Source organism: Cheilinus undulatus, linkage group 4, assembly GCF_018320785.1.
Source record: "Cheilinus undulatus linkage group 4, ASM1832078v1, whole genome shotgun sequence".
NCBI lineage: Eukaryota > Metazoa > Chordata > Actinopteri > Labriformes > Labridae > Cheilinus > Cheilinus undulatus.
The window spans coordinates 22,215,083-22,231,052 of record NC_054868.1 but is presented as its reverse complement, the minus strand read 5'-3'; the positions used below and the strand labels follow the sequence as shown (position 1 = coordinate 22,231,052).

The window sequence follows — 15,970 nt, the reverse complement described above, 5'->3', positions numbered from 1 at the left end:
TGTTAATATTGTTTATATAATTAAACTAGAAAAGCACAGACCTCTGCCATTAGCCCTATCTCCCAATAGTGAAGAATCCTTTAAAAAATTCCTGGATCCGTCCCCATGTGCCCCCCCACCATGGTATTCGCTGATTACTCCCTCGCCAATGAGGTGAAAACACAGTGAGGCAAAGCATTGGCTTCGCTACAGGTGCCAACAGATGCACCTATGGTCTCACCGGACGACTGAAAGTCATGGCAGAGGGTGAATATTCTTCTATTCCTCCCAGCATTGTAAGTATTCTGGCTACAATTCACTGTCTTTCTCTCTGTTACGCTTCGACTCGTCTCCTTGATCGGGCGTGCGTCTTTCAAACTCTATAAACTCCAAAACTTTCAATAGAAACACACCCAAAAAAACTGCTGCTGGTATTGAAGTTACTCATGTCCGCCATCTCCTGGTGCAGACCTCCACCATTAACCCTATCTCCCAATAGTACAGAATCCTTTAAAAAATTCCTTGATCCAGACGGTGATCAGGATCACTCCCAAAATCTAATCAGTTCTTCCTTGTGCCATTTGTGAAATTTTCTGAAAATTTCATCAAAATCCATCCACAACTTTTTGAGTTATGTTGCTAACAAACAAACTAACAAACTAATCAACAAACAAACCATAACATAACCTCCTCCTCACATAAGCTCCTTGGCAGAGGTAAAAAATATTTTGTTTAATGCTGGACTAACAGACCTACATCGGCTGGTCTTTTTCTTTATTCATCGTCATTCCTTACACTTTAAATTATGTTCTAAGGACTTATTGTTTTTATTCATTCATCCTCAGACTTTAAATTGTGTGTTTTTGAAGGACTGAAGTTTTAGGTCTGAGTTGCATTTAAATAATGGTATCAGCTATTTTTATATTTTGGCAACACTGAAAATGTCATGCCATAATAACGCCCCATTTAGCATTAAGAAAAGTAAATCTGAGGTGTGTGTGTGTTAAGACTTAAAGCTGCAGACTGCAGACAGGTGTAGCTCCGTCTTATGAACAATTGTTCTTTTAAGATCTGGCCAGACACTTAAGTTCTTCTTATTTGTTGGGGACTAGTTTCAGTCCACCTACCTATCTGAGATTTAATGGTTAAGAGTCCTTTTTTTTTTTTAAGATTTACTTTTGGGCTTTTCATGCCTTTATTTGATAGAGGAGGAAAGTGGATAGAGTTGGGAACGGGAGAGAGTGGGGAGAGACATGCGGTAAATGGCCACAGGCCGGATTCAAATCCAGGCCGCCTGCGTACATGGGTTGCGCCTTAGACCGCTAGGCTGTCTGAGCGCCTCAGTTAAGAGTCCTTTTAACAGCTTAACAAAGAATCATCAGCTTGTTGCTAATTGTACATGTAATCCATCCTGACAGTTACCGAAAAATAAAGCAAACAACGAGTCATCACGTCTTCTCCAGTTCAATTTTCTTCCTCAGTCTTTTATTCTTTTCAAGTTGCGGCACTGACAAGCTTTTTGAAACCTCCTCTCACAAGCACGTCACTTTTGCAGAACAAAAATTGTCAAATGTTTGCTCTGTGTTCAAAGCCTCCGAGAGGATTTAAAAATTAAACATGTTTTGTTTTTCCTTTGAGTCTGCCACAAAGCTTCAGCCGGGATGAGGCCCCTCACCGTCATAAGCTATTTTAAGCAACCTCGGCACGGTGCTAACAGACCATGAAGGGTTATCTGGAGAGCACATACATTTTTACTGATTCTGATGTCAGCTTAAAAGGATTAAGTGATTTAATAATTTTGTCAGATGAGTTTCTTTTTAAAAGTTTAGTCAAGTAAATTTCACCTTTTTGGGCCAAAAACAATAAATTTTAAATAGTCCCAAATGTCTTCACAGTCTAGAAAGAACAACCTCCTTACACACGTGGTGAAGACCTCTTAAAAAAAAAAAAAGCTTTAAAGAAATACAACATCATATAAGAAGCTAAGGGGTTGCTTTTGAATCTGGAAATTTTGGTTAGCAGCCCCTCTGGGAAAAGAAGTCTCTTTGCTGATTTTATCCATGCATAGGATGTGATTTCCAAAAAACAAAAAAATGTAATTGTTCTGTCTTAACAGTCAAATGCAACAGTGAATCGTTGCTGTGAAAACTGCAAACAAAAGCTGTTTCAGCTATAGGGGTCACCCTCGCTAACTGGCACCAGAATATTACCGTACGTGCACTTTGATTGAAATCGCTTCATAAATAAATTTAGTATCATTACTAAGTTGTCTATTTGTGAACACTTTTATCTATTCAGGCCACATTTCTGGTCAGATCTTGTGTCTAAGCAGATCCCTGCCACTATCCAGAGCTGTAGCTCTGAATAATGGTTTCTGCAGCTCTGACATAATGGTCTACTACCTAGATATAACAAGCACAGTAGACGGGTGACATTTCAAAGCCTGGAGTTGTATAATAATAGTCTGATGTGTCAACTGTGTCAGCTTAAACTGGTAGAAAACCACTCTACTAGAGCAGCACAGGCATGTGGGTATCATCCTGCAAGGAGGCTGAAAAACCTCTCTGACATCATTTACTAAACACTGTGATCCCTAGTTTACCCTTTAAAAAAATATGTCAAGACAAAGTCATCTTATCTGACTTTATATTTGCATTTACCATAACGCATGTTAACCAACAGAATAGACATCATCCTGAGTTCTAGTTCTTGTGTGATTATTAGTGCTGCACGATTTGGTAATAATGAGGGACTGCAACTATGTTGGACAATAATGTGATTGTGATAACAATATTATACATAATTATTATCATGAGTCTACTTGCTTGTTTATCAAGGAAAATGCAGGGAATAATATGGTTTTGAAGCATCAACCCAAAACATAGAAATAATAAGTAGCATTTAAAATTGAAGTTTTAACACTACTGCTTTTCAAAATAACTTAATATTTTCCAAAAATATGTTTTTCCTTTGTCGAAAAATAAAGTGCAATAGTTGCACTAACTTGAACTTAAAGGCCTTGATGCAGGAATTTTTTTTAAGTCTTCTAAGTACTACTTAATACAAAAATAACTGCAGCCTTTTAATGCAATTATGTAATGTATGTAATTGGCATCATGATTGCATTACGATTAATTGTGCAGCAAGGGTGCTTATTAAGAGCAGTTACCAAAAACATTGATTTTCAGCAATCAAAAACAATATCTTTATGCTAAAAGATGCTATAAATATTAAATTCCTTCCTCTATGTTTTATAGCTGTGAATCGGTGGTAAGGTCAGTCCTCTCTCAGCCATTATGTTGGGGGTTTGATCCCAGCTCCTGCAGTCACATGTAAACCTGTCCTTGGGCAAGAGACACTTGACCAGAATTCACTCCCAAGGGGAGAGGACTCCAAAGGCTCCCAAGGTCAAGGGCATGCAGTGGTGGACTTAGCAATCTTGGGGCCCAAGGCAAACACAGACATGGGGGGCCCTCCCCTCTGTTGTTCTCCCCTTTTTTCTATTTTATTTATCAAAGATAGAGCTACTTGGAACTTCTTCTTTTAATGAGTCTTTACACAGCAATGATGTAAGGGATATCTGGGACTGTATCAAAAATATAAAAAACATAACAGTTAAACAAATGCACTTACTACAGAAACTATAAAATGTAATTTTGTATTTGTCTTTCTGTATTTCTTTTGACCTTTTAGTCTAATATATTTGGGGTTTTTTCAGACCTCAAATGCTTTCAATATTTTCTTTTTAATTCTGTTAAATGTTATTTAGTTGTGGCTGTGGTATTTAACTCAGAAACTTAATTGAGCCGTTGTCACATGCCTAATCATGTTCAAGTTAAAATTGAATGCAACCCAGGCCAAAAATGACTGTTTAGCAATATTTTTGTCAAGAAACATCCTGAAGTTCAATATTTATAGGAGATTCTTTATGGAAATCTGGTAACCAGATGACATTAGAGCTGTGATGAAGTCTGTTGAAAAGAAAAATATGAGAACTGTAAAAAGGTAAATGTTTATTAACACAAGGTGCAGATGATTCTTGGTTTTTCCACCAAGCTGTCTGTTAGATTTTAAAACTGAGACTTTGAAATGAGACATTAGGGAGCAGTGGTGGACTTCTTTTACATCACTGTGACTGCAGGGAGAGGCTGCAGTGGCTTAACCAAAATGTGCCAGAAAGGACAAAAAAGCATGTGATTAATGTGATTTAAAAATGTGAATATATTATGGTGACTGCCCTTATATAAACATTATTCTCTAAAAAGATAAACAAAAGTTGACTTCTTAATTTTATTTAGCTCATTTGTTCAGAAGTATGTTTAAATTTATTCCATGTTTCCAGACTCTCTCTGTTCCTGAAGCAAATTGGTTTCCACACATTAATTTATGGGACTAAACAAAGAAGTAATATGTGTCTCAGTCTGGTAATTAAACCTCAACATTCACTTACTGGCCGTACAGCATTGACTTTACTGCTGATGTAGTCATGGTCTGACTGCTGCCTGAGGCCTTCAGGGTTTAATTGCTCTACACCTTGGGACTAATGTCTCTGTCTCTCTCTTAACACCCCCCACCCCCTTGGATTCTGTCAGACAAACTTCAGCGCTTATAGGAGTTAGGAAGTGCTGAGTCAGCTCTGAGGCACTCGAGAGCAGAGGTTATCAATGTACGAGGAAACCACGGTGTTTTCTGGGCTTGAGGTTAGGATCTTACTCTGTGTTAAGGCTTGCATTATGATTCCCAAATGGTAACAGATGTTGACTGATCAATAATCGTCAAAATTGTCCAAATTAAACACTTTTAATGGTTATTTTCTGTAATGATAACACAACACAATAAAATCCAGAGTTGTTAAGTTTTTTTTAATACCAGGATATTTTCAGTACCATGAGGTTTTAAATGACACAATTTCTATCTTTAATGACTGGTCCCATGTCCTGATTAGTGTAAGTTTACAAAGGGAATGCAGAAATGCTATGTAGTTAACAGTGAAAAAACGTGCACTCCGCAGCATGCAGCCAGTATGGCTCTGGATTTGAGTCCTGCTGAATCATCTCGTTAAACATTGCTGTTTTCTTTCAAGTATCTGAAACCAAAGAAACCTTGGAGGATAGTTAATGCACTGGCAGCATCCTCTCTTTCACAGAGGCCTGTCCCCTCACCCACCATACTCAGCAAAAAGCCCAGACTGACAATACAGCAAGTCCAACCGAAACAGAAGCCAAACAATTACAGGATGGACAAAAGCAAGGGCACGCCAGATCTGACAGTAATTATTCTGTTACCCCTGCAGGTTGTATACAGTTTTTTGATAGTCATTTGAGGCAGCTCAGTTTTAAACCGGATCATTACAAAAAAGACAACAGATATGGAAAAGGCAGAAGCAGCCAAGGAAAACACCAGCAGAACAGGGAGGACAGGTAATCAGTGTATTATGGACATGTTTCGATTCAGGATCAAGGCATATCAAGTCAACTTACATGATGCTTACAAACAATGCCAAAGATTTTACTAGCAACTGGTTAGGAACAAACAAACTATCCTTGTTTTACTTTGTAAGTATATTGCAGCTCACATCTTGTCTGAAATTTATTCTGAATAGCTCAGTGAGAACAGATGATACAGAAACTAAATACAATTGTTTGCAGCATCTGAAACTTTTTAGTGTTTTCATCTCCCATGCCACAGGAACTGTTTTTTCACAAAGGTAAAAGCAGCTTTGAGCAAGTGTAAAACTTATTTAAAAAAAAAAAAAAAAAAGAAAGAAAGAAAGAAAAGCATTTTTTTTGTTTTGTACACATTTCCAAAATATAGAGATGTCATAGCTGTATCCCTCAAATTTGTGATTGTAGAAATGTTGCACAAGATCATTTCAAACCACAAAAAAAAATATTTTGAGTATGTTCATAACTTCATTTTTGAAATACACTTATCTTTATAAACTGTGGCAAAAGGAAAATAAAATGAAATCAAATCTCAATTTGCAAAAAAAGACAGCATCTTTATAAAAACTCTATTTACAGTAGTGAAATCAAATCTCCAAGTGTGCCAGATACTTTTGAGCATACATGTGTTTGCAACAGACCATGCTGAAACAATAAGTGGGACTGGTAACCTGCAAGAAAACAACACATTTATAGCCCAGTTTATTTTATATTATATTGTTTTTGATGTGTGCGCTTTGTACTCCATTTATACAAAAGAAGGAAGGATATTTCTGGAAGGATTAGACCTCTGGAACACACTGAATGTGTGATATGTTAGTGTTACTCCTCCAGTTTTATACGCAAAAAGACCTATTGCTCTATCTCATTTGGTTACAATTCTACCCACAGTTAAAAGTAGATATGCAAATGGGAGCGCTGGCAATCCCATAGGTTTTAAAGGGTTAAAAGGACTGACAAAGGTACTTCACTAATCCTTAGCATGTGTAATGATTGTCACGCTAATTTACTCCCTTAGTTAAAGGCTTAATATGTGGCATTCTGCATAGATACAGCTACAAATCTGATTTACCCTATGTTAATATGTTATGGGGTAATGACTTTTTGAAAAAAAATGAAGTCAAATGTCTCCCTGAGTTGGTTGCTCTCAGCTCTGCATTCACACTGACAGGACAACACTTCCTTCTGCTTGTTTATATTTTACTCAGGGGCTCCAATATTTTTTTCTTGTAATATAGCACTTGTCTACTGCTCAATCTGGCTTTCTTAATGGTGAAACAGGAAATGTGGCAGCAGGAAGGAGGAGCTGAGGAATGAAGGAGGTGTGTCCAAAGAAAGCATTTGTTTTGGTCTGAAAATCTGTTCTCAAATTTGCATTGTATGCTTTGAAGTGAAAAACAGGAACACTGTTTAGGTTAAACTGGCACCATTGTGCTTTTAGAAAAAGTAAAGTAAAAACAGCTACCAGTGTATTGCCCGATGTAACAGAGTATTAGTATAGTATTTTTTAATCACAAATGTAACAGAGTAGGAGTAAAAAGTACTCTGTTCAATAACTACTCTCAGAAGTAGTTTTTTTTTTTTTTCAAAAACACTACTCAAGTAGCCAACATGTAACGGAGTAAATGTAACGCGTTACTACCCACCTCTGAGTTTTATAAGTTTGAGTTGGCCAAGAGGTTGTTTCAAATTGTGACATTTTAGCACAAAGTAATTAGTTATACATTTTGTGTTAAAACTGTGAATAGCAACTGCCCTCCATGGGTTGAAACCAACTACTGCAACTGAATTTAAAAAGTCTACTTGCTGACATATGAGGTGCCATCTGTCATCACCACAGAGCTCAAGAGCCATCGCCCACTTTTTCCCTGAGCGTTAACTTCACTCCCAGTGACCCACAGCTGAAATTTGCAGCTCTACCAATCAGAGACATTGCCGTGACACTCTAGGTTTGCGGGAAATGTAGTGATGTCCATGGAAATCAAAAACAAACCATGTTTTTCTTAAAATGAGGTTGATAACATACGAAGTTGCGTCTTCTACATGACCATAAATAATCATTTTACTCAGTTCCTATCAAGTCCACCTCAAATGGTTATGACATTACAGCTAATAATCAAATCTGAAAGGCAGCATGGACTGAATGATGCTGTGGCTGATTAGGGACAGTATGAAGTAGTCCCTCCATCCCAGCCTTGTTCATGATATTCTAAAGGCACTTGTTTTTTTATTCCAGGGCAGATGCAGCTCAGTTGAAACTCTGTCAGATTTGAGTATTTCCTGTAGTTTCCAGGCTTTGTTATCTGAAAAGAGATGCTTCGGCATGTTTTGTTCTTTCTCTAAGATTGCTTATAGCAACATAAAAAGGGAAGGGCTTCATATTGGTCTCTGCCTGGGACCTCCAAATTACTAAAACCCTGCCAGTGAGGGGCATGAACAACTGAGTTAAAATTCACAAAAACCCTTCTTCTTCATTTCTACACTGATACATGTAATGAAAAACTCTGAGCTGGTACATAATCTCCATCTCCAGCCTGGATCAAACCAATAAAGTTCTCATTTAAGGCCAGCATTCATACCCCAAATGACTCCAATTGATTGAAAAATACTTCAATTATATAGATGTTTTCATTGAAAAGTACCCACCTTCAAATTGGCAAGTTATTGATTAACTCTGATTGGTTTGTCTCATTATCTGATTTTTCCCCCCAGGGAGCTTTAAGAGGCTTTGCACTGTCAGCACTTTTGAATGAAAGAGGTCACTGTGTCCCAGGCCGTAAACATAAAGCAGAACCAAAAAGAAGTCTGCACTGACAACAAAATAATCACCCTGATAGGCATGCATATTGATCACTAGTCACATAAGTGCACTCGCTCTTTCATTGCATCCTCCCTTATCGTTCTCTCACACTCAAAAATCTATACCCTAAAGCCTCCATAATTCATCTCGCCTGGAGATGCAGCACGCAGAGACATACCCTGTCCTTATAATATACCTATAAAACATCCTTCCAGCTAAAACATAGAACACTTACACGCTCTCAAAGGCTAATGCCCACACTTTCAAACCTATTCCTAAAGTCTGCAGCCCGACTCAAGTAGAAGCAGCTTTGGATGCAGTGCAGTTGATTTAAGAATTCATAGTGTAGACACACAGCAGCTATGCATAAAGAGGCAGCACCACCATCCTCTGCATCCCAATGAGGGGCAGGGATCCAGCTCTGGACTATGTGTCCCACCCGTAAGCATCTGACAAAAACTCAGAACCAAGAACAACTGAGTGACCACTGCATCAAAACTGCCGGAGCGGCTTTCCTGCCTTTCCCTATGAAGCTATAGCTGACAAGGAGGATGTATTACAGGGCTGTAATGAGGACTAATTAGGGGGCAAACAATAGCTAAGATAATATTCTACAGGATAATACCTGAAGGCTTTAGAGGACAAAAGTCTCATTAAAAAAATGTTAGTCGGCAAAAAAGCTCTTCTTTTTTTCTGCAGACAGATTCCTTTTATTACATTGAAACATTAAAATTAAAAGGAGAAAAATCAGCCAACTTGATGTTTAAGCTCTTCTGATGTAAATTTGGAAGATACAAAAAAATGAAAAGATTAAGTAAAGAAAAAAAAAGACTAACGAGAAGTGATACTTCAGAAATTTAAGGCTTCAAGCAAGGCTTTAAGCAAGTATTTTAATACTACCAGAATAGACATCTAACTATCCTGCTTTAACTGGAGCTTTCATGACCTCCTCCACAGTCACTTTTAAGGAATATCTGGCCACACTTTTTCTACAAAAGCATAAAAGAAGAACAACAATCAATGAACATGTCAGGTTATCACTCTGTCAGCTACAAGGACTTGACCAACCGGGTGACATTTTTAAATAAAGCATGTCCTACCCCGAGGGGGGTTTTAAAGATGGATGCAGTAAGAGGGAGAGACAGAGGGAAAGAGAGCATAAGGGGAGGGGTGCATAGCTGATGTCTGAAGTCAGGAGTTTGGTGCAGGACGGATTATCTCAGCCCAGCGTCCCCGTAACTAGCGAGGCCAGTGTACTCGTACAGTGCAGCTTTAAATCCTCCACACTGCAGTGCTGTTAAATCAAGCTCCAGCCCCGGCAGCAAGATACTTACCTCCCAGCGCAGCTTTCATTACAAAATTCATGATGAAGCAGTTCTGTGTTCTCTTCCTTCACCGGTCACGTTATCAGGGACAGACCTGCAGCCAGAGGACAGAATACACAAGCTTTGACTGCATGAATACCTTTGTTAGGACATGCAGTTTCACTCCACTGCTTTTCATATACAGCACTTTGATGGGATGGGTGGTGGGGCGGTGATGATGGGGGCTCGGTGCGGGTGAGAAAACAACCTCCTTGCTTTGCCACGCAAATCATGAAAAAAGCTCTCCTGCTCTAGCAAAAAAAAAAGAAAAAAAAAAAATCACAACATATTCAAATTCTGCTTCATGAAAAGTACACATTTACATCCAAAAACAGTCTAGAGGGAAATCACTTCTACTGCAAGGAACCAAAAAAAAAAAAAGGATTAAGCTTCGAGTTTGGTGGTGGCACCTGCGTCCTCAATTTACCAACACTTCATCTTGTGTGGATTTATGCTGACGTTGCTTTATGGATCCTCATGGAAAGAGCTCAAATATATAGGCGACTCATATCAGGGTCAAAGAGGAGGCATGATTTGTGCCTGAATCACTCGACAACTCTTTTTAAGGGGGTGTAAGTTTCTGCAGGGTCTGACCTTGGACCTATGATTCTCAGTTTGAGTTGAGTTTAATGTCATTTCACCCCCTTTGATTAGACGATCTTTATCCAGTTCAGTGTTTTTAGCATCTTAGAGTGAATTTAGCGAAGATCCATGTTAGTGCAACATAAGTACACTCAGATGTGAGTCCACTTCACGGAAGTTTAACTTAACCTTTACATTTCTACATTAGACTTCAACAGCTCAGGTGCTATTTCAGTGATCTTACTGCAGGTAATTAGGTTTTTTTGTGAAATTCATTAACAACATTGCGCCCATTTGGTTAGTTAGCTGCATTTTCCAGCATCCCTCATCCCCACTGCAGCAAATGCTAAAAGAAGAAGGGAAAAAATGCTCCTTCTTCAAACTTGCCGCACTCATTATTTCATCGCGGGGTCGTTTCCATTCACCCAGAGTCGAATCTGCAGCAGATGAGCGCCTTTAAACCATTTCCTGGTTCCTTTCCTCACCATCACCACCACCATCATCTTCATCATCATCATGCAGCACTAGCAGCTTCCCCTCGCATGAACCCTTTACAGTACTCACTCTCAGCTCCTTGTGCGATGCAGCATTTCGGCACTATCACACTAACGTCACCGCAGGCTACGTACGCTCCCTGTTTAAATGACTGCACCAACAACAAGCTGCTTGAGACACGTTACATGCAGCCTGATCGGAAGTGCATGGAGGCATCAGCACATTTTACCAAGTGCATGCACCTTTCACTATCCGGTCTCGTACAGTAAAGCCACACTAAACATCCTCATCTCTCTGAATGTCCGGACATCGTTTACCTTGTTTGGATCCACCTCCAAGTCTTCGTAGCAGCAGCAGCGGGTTACAAGCACTCCTATCTTCTTCTTCGTCGGCGGGGAAAAAGAAATCACAAGTTGTGCGTCCAAACGGAGGTATTGTGTGGTAGTGCGCGGCTCTCAGTGTGCAGACATGCCGGTTGTGTCAGAGTCAGGCTGCAGCAGCGGCGGAGGAAGAGAGTGTATTCCTGCAGGACGAGATGAGAGCATGCAGAGGGAGAGAGGGGGAGGGAGAGAGGGAGCCCATGAATGTAATAACACCCCGAGAGCAGCTTCGCTTTTCTTTGCACAATTTTACCACAAAATATCAAACATTTAACAAGTTTAAAGTGTGCACTCAAAAACTCATGCACCTGAGCGTGGAGGAAGAAAATCATACTAAAGCCAGTCAACATTTTCAGTAGATTCGCTTTGCCATAGTTCTCAGATGATTGAGTCAAATCTTAACGGTAAAGTGGCACTGTTTTCTCTTTAAAGCTCAAAATGTTAAAAAGAGAATCTGCCTTAATATTAGACATATTAATCCAAGAACACACAAAACAATGTCCTTCACAGAAAAATACTATTCACAAAAATATATTAAAAAAAATCTGAGTATTATGTTTAGGTGTCAAAGGGCTGTGGCCACCTGAGGGAAGTATGAAAAGGTATAAGCCACAAATTGACGGTTTAATCCAAGTGGTAACCTCCAGTGTTGAAATCTGCATTTTGACCTGCAGTTCCTCAAGTACCCACTTAAATACACGTGTTAAAATGTCCATTTTGATGCCAGATATAAAGTGGTTTTTTTGTTTGTTTGTTTGTTTTTAACCTGGTACAAAAAATCATTTCTTATCAGTAGCTCATTTCTTTAATGGTACCCACTGCACTGGGCGTGGGGATTATAACCACAGTAGTAATGGGATGTTCATGAACGAGTCGGTTCAAAGAGCCGGCTCTTAGACATTAATGATACCGATCCTATTTGAGAGCCGTTTTATATCTTTATTACTATTGTTATTTTTTTTATCTATGTTGTGTGTGGCTGTGTGTTATGTAATTGATACCAGGGATGATCTTTTCTCCACATTAGTCTACCACAGGCACACCACACATTAAGGACTAGTGTCTTAGGTGTTTGATGTTTAATATCAGGGGTGTCATGCAGCTCAGCCAATGAGCAATTTCATTTGCTCGCAAGGTTTTTTTGGGAGACAGTATTATTTTGAAAAATAATTACATTATATTTTCATCACTTTAAAAAAACATCTGCATTATTGGAGTTAAATTCCAGCACAAAAATCAGTCCTAGGTCATGACATTGCTAAATTTGACAGGTGAAGCCAAACTGAATGAAGAGCCATTTGGGAACCGAAAGAACCGACTCTTCTTGCTGAGCCAAGCCAAATGATTGAGATCACTGAAAAGAGCCTGAATTCCTATCACTAAACCACAGTTCGAATTATAGGGGGGCCAAGGGGAGCTCAGCTTTCCTGAAAGGGAAAGCCTTACTGTAGGGGGAGCTCTATAAAGCTGTCAACATGTAGGTTATTATTTTACTTCATATACTGAAAAACAACCCCACACCATAATCCTCCCTCCACCAAACTTTATACTTGGCACAATGCAGACAGACAACTGTTCTCCTGGCAACCACCAAACCCAGACTCGTCCATCACATTGCCAGATGGAGAAGCGCGATTTGTCACTCCAGGGAACGCGTCTACACTGCTCCAGAGTCCAGTGGCGGCGTGCTTTACACCACTGTATCAAACGCTTTGTATGGCACTTTGTGATGTTGGGCTTGGATGCAGCTGCTTGGTCATGGAAACCCATTCCATGAAGCTCTCTGTGCACTGTTCTTGAGCTAATCTGAAGGCCACATGAAGTTTGGAGGTCTGTAGCTATTGACTCTGCAAGTTGAAAGCTGGCGATCTCAGCATCTCCTGACCCCACTCCATCATTTTACAGGGCCTACCACTTTGTGGCTGAGTTGCTGTTGTTCCCAACTGCTTCCACTTTGTTATAATACCACTGAAAGTTGACTGTGGAATATTTAGGAGCGAGGAAATTTAAAAACTGGACTTGTTGTACAGGTCGCATCCTATCACAGCACCATGCTGGAATTCACTGAGCTCCGGAGAGCGACCCATTCGTTCACAAATGTTTGTAGAAACAGTCTGCATGCCCAGGTGCTTGATTTTATACACCTGTGGCCATGATTGGAACACCTGATTTCAATTACATGGATGGGTGAGTGAATACTTTTGGAAATATAGTGTAGGCTACATTAAGTTTCCTGAAATATAGAACCAATAGTATAAATATCTCAATGCTGTCTGTTAACATGTTCAATGCAGAATAAATATGATTTCCCCAAAAATCAACAAAGTTGTGTGTCTATTTCTGCGGTGGTTATTCATGTGTGGCTGCACTGCACTGAACTAAGGCAAAGAATTACCTAAGTACCTGAACTTATCAGGGAGTTGGTGTTTTCTTTCAAGGATTTAGTGGGTATGATGTGTTTCCTGTGATTGTCTATTTCTTAATGTACAGAGGATTTTTAAGTCCTGCCTTTTGCTCTTTCTCTACTTTTTATTTCCCTGAATATCTTACTACTTAAGGAACAGTAAAGTAGCTTACGAATTAAGAACGTTTTCATTTTCAGAATTTGAATGCTTGGCATAGTAGTACAGCTCAAAACATGAGCTTTTTGGTCTGCAGAAATCACTACTTCCCTCCATTGTGTGTTCATTGCTGCTGCCTGATGTCATCTGCAAAGAATCTATTTGTGTTTTGCAGTCCTATTATGTTGTTATTTCTGTTACTTCTATGGCTCCCAAATACACCTTGAACGTAATTTCAAGTTAATGTAGCCTAATGTTAACACCTGTATCCACTGCAGTGACTGACCTTTATGGCAGTCACGTCTAAAAGCATACCAGCCAACATTTAGGTTTCATAATATGGGAGGTTGTGTTGGGGGGCCAGAAATGTGCCTCAGTGCCACGCTTGTTTTGTGTAGACTAGCTTGTAGGTTTCAATTCAGTATTGGTGGAAAAACATGAATGTTTTTGAGAGGGGGTCTGGAGTGCCTCTCCTAGAAATTTTGAGGACTTCCACTTTATCTCCTGTGTTCTGGTGTAATTGTATGCTCTTGTTTGTCACTTGTCTTTAGAGTCCATGGAGGGGATCCTACTTGCATAGAAATAAAAGGCTTATTCTAAATGAGTAAAAATAAAATGATTTTTCAGTCAGGTGGTTTGACACTATTTTAGCAAGCTCCACTCATATGCTGCCAACACAAAAAGCCCCCCCGGCCCTCTATGACTCCCCAGTTTCCACCGCTTCCTGGGGACCCACATCACCCAGGGTCTCAAGTGGAAGCTGAACTTCAGCTCCCTCATCAAGAAAGCCCAGCAGAGGATGTACTTCCAAGTCCATCCTCACTTCATCCATCACAGTCTGGTAGGCTGCAGCCACAGCAAGGGATAGGAACAGACTGCAGTTTATCATCTGCTCTGCAGAAAGGGTGATTGGCTGCAATCTACCATCTCTCCATGACCTGTATGCCACCAGGACTCTGAGGCGTGCAGGTAAAATTGCAGCTGACCCCTCTCACCCCAGACATAGACTTTTTAAGGCCCGCCGCTCTAGCAGGAGACTGTGGTTCATCAGGACCAGAACCTCCCCCCTACAAGAACAGTTTCTTCCCCTCCGCTGTCAGCCTGATGAGCAATACTCCAGTCCTTTATCCTCCCCCCACTTAACAGACTTTTACAGAACAAATAGACAAAAATAATTCATGTTTGCACAGACTATATGCCTTACATTAATGCATGCCAGACTTATTTCTTGTGTGTTACTCTTTTAGAGAACTGTACTAAAACCTAATCACTAATACACCTGAACACCTGCACATTTCCCCCTTTTTTCCACTGGTGTACACACTTATGTGATGTTTGTATTGTATTTTATATTTTCAATTTGCTACTTTATTTTTCTTTAATAATCTATTCAGTTTCTAGCCTCTTGATATTTTTAGTCTTCTTTTATGTCACTTGTTTTACACCAAACACCAGGGTGAATTTCTTGTGTGTGAAAATGTACCTGGCTATAAAAATTGATTCTGATTTATATGTTTCATTTCTACCAAGTTCTACCATTTCTTCCACAAAATGTTTCTTGGATAAACAATTAAAAAACTGAACCTTAAAACCCAGCTTAGAACAAAGATTTGCAGTACGACAAGATGGTTTTAGAACATCGCAGATACATTTTCAAATCTTGAATCAGGTTGTGGGTCACCAGGTTGCAGGGACAGATGAGTTGGTATTTTACATAGTTGTGGATTGTGGGTGCAACTGTAACACCTCCTAAAGATCAGTGTAAATGACTGAAAACACCTTACAGCAGCTGATATGTCTTTAATGTTAGTTAATTCACTTTATTTTTTTCCTCTCCCATAGCACACAAATGCAAGGATTCCACCATCAGTAAGCGTAATGTACAGTGCTTAACAAATTTATTAGACCACCTATCATATTTGTCTCAGAGACCATCCAGCATCATGAAGTGCTTTAATGCAGACTCTTTCATTTTCAGTGAGCTCTCCACATTTTACCATTTTGAACAGGAATGAGGGATTTCAAACTGAATTCACCCAAATTTGAGCCGGCTCACTGGGCTTCTCTGAGAAGTCAGAAATTAATCAAGCATAACATTCAACCACTAAAACAAATTTTTCTGTTCAAGAATTCAAGTAAATAACTATAATTTGACATATTAATCAAGAAATATTAATGTGCTTTAATATTTTTCAGTTTTTTTTAAAACAGTAAATTTGAAAATTCCTGGATAACAATAATAATTATATTTTAGCATTAAAATATCATTTGGGTTAAAGAGCTTCTACATATTGGTGTAATAACCATTGCAGAAACATAAAAAATGATTTTGGTAATTACCAATGCTGCTAATTTAGGGCAGCTG

The 15,970-nt window shown here is 39.2% G+C and overlaps 1 protein-coding gene across 1 annotated transcript in view; it reads right to left on the bottom strand.

Annotated features, from left to right (window-relative positions):
- Nucleotides 1-11,177, bottom strand: part of cplx2l (complexin 2, like) — a 36,001-nt gene extending 24,824 nt beyond the window's left edge. The window contains exons 1-2 of the mRNA XM_041785717.1: nt 10,982-11,177; nt 9,558-9,642 (exon numbers count right to left, since the gene is read on the bottom strand). Coding sequence (XP_041641651.1) covers nt 9,558-9,588 — 31 coding nt within the window. The 5' untranslated portion in view covers nt 9,589-9,642; nt 10,982-11,177. The remainder of the gene's footprint in view (nt 1-9,557; nt 9,643-10,981) is intronic.
- Nucleotides 11,178-15,970: the final 4,793 nt, after the last annotated feature.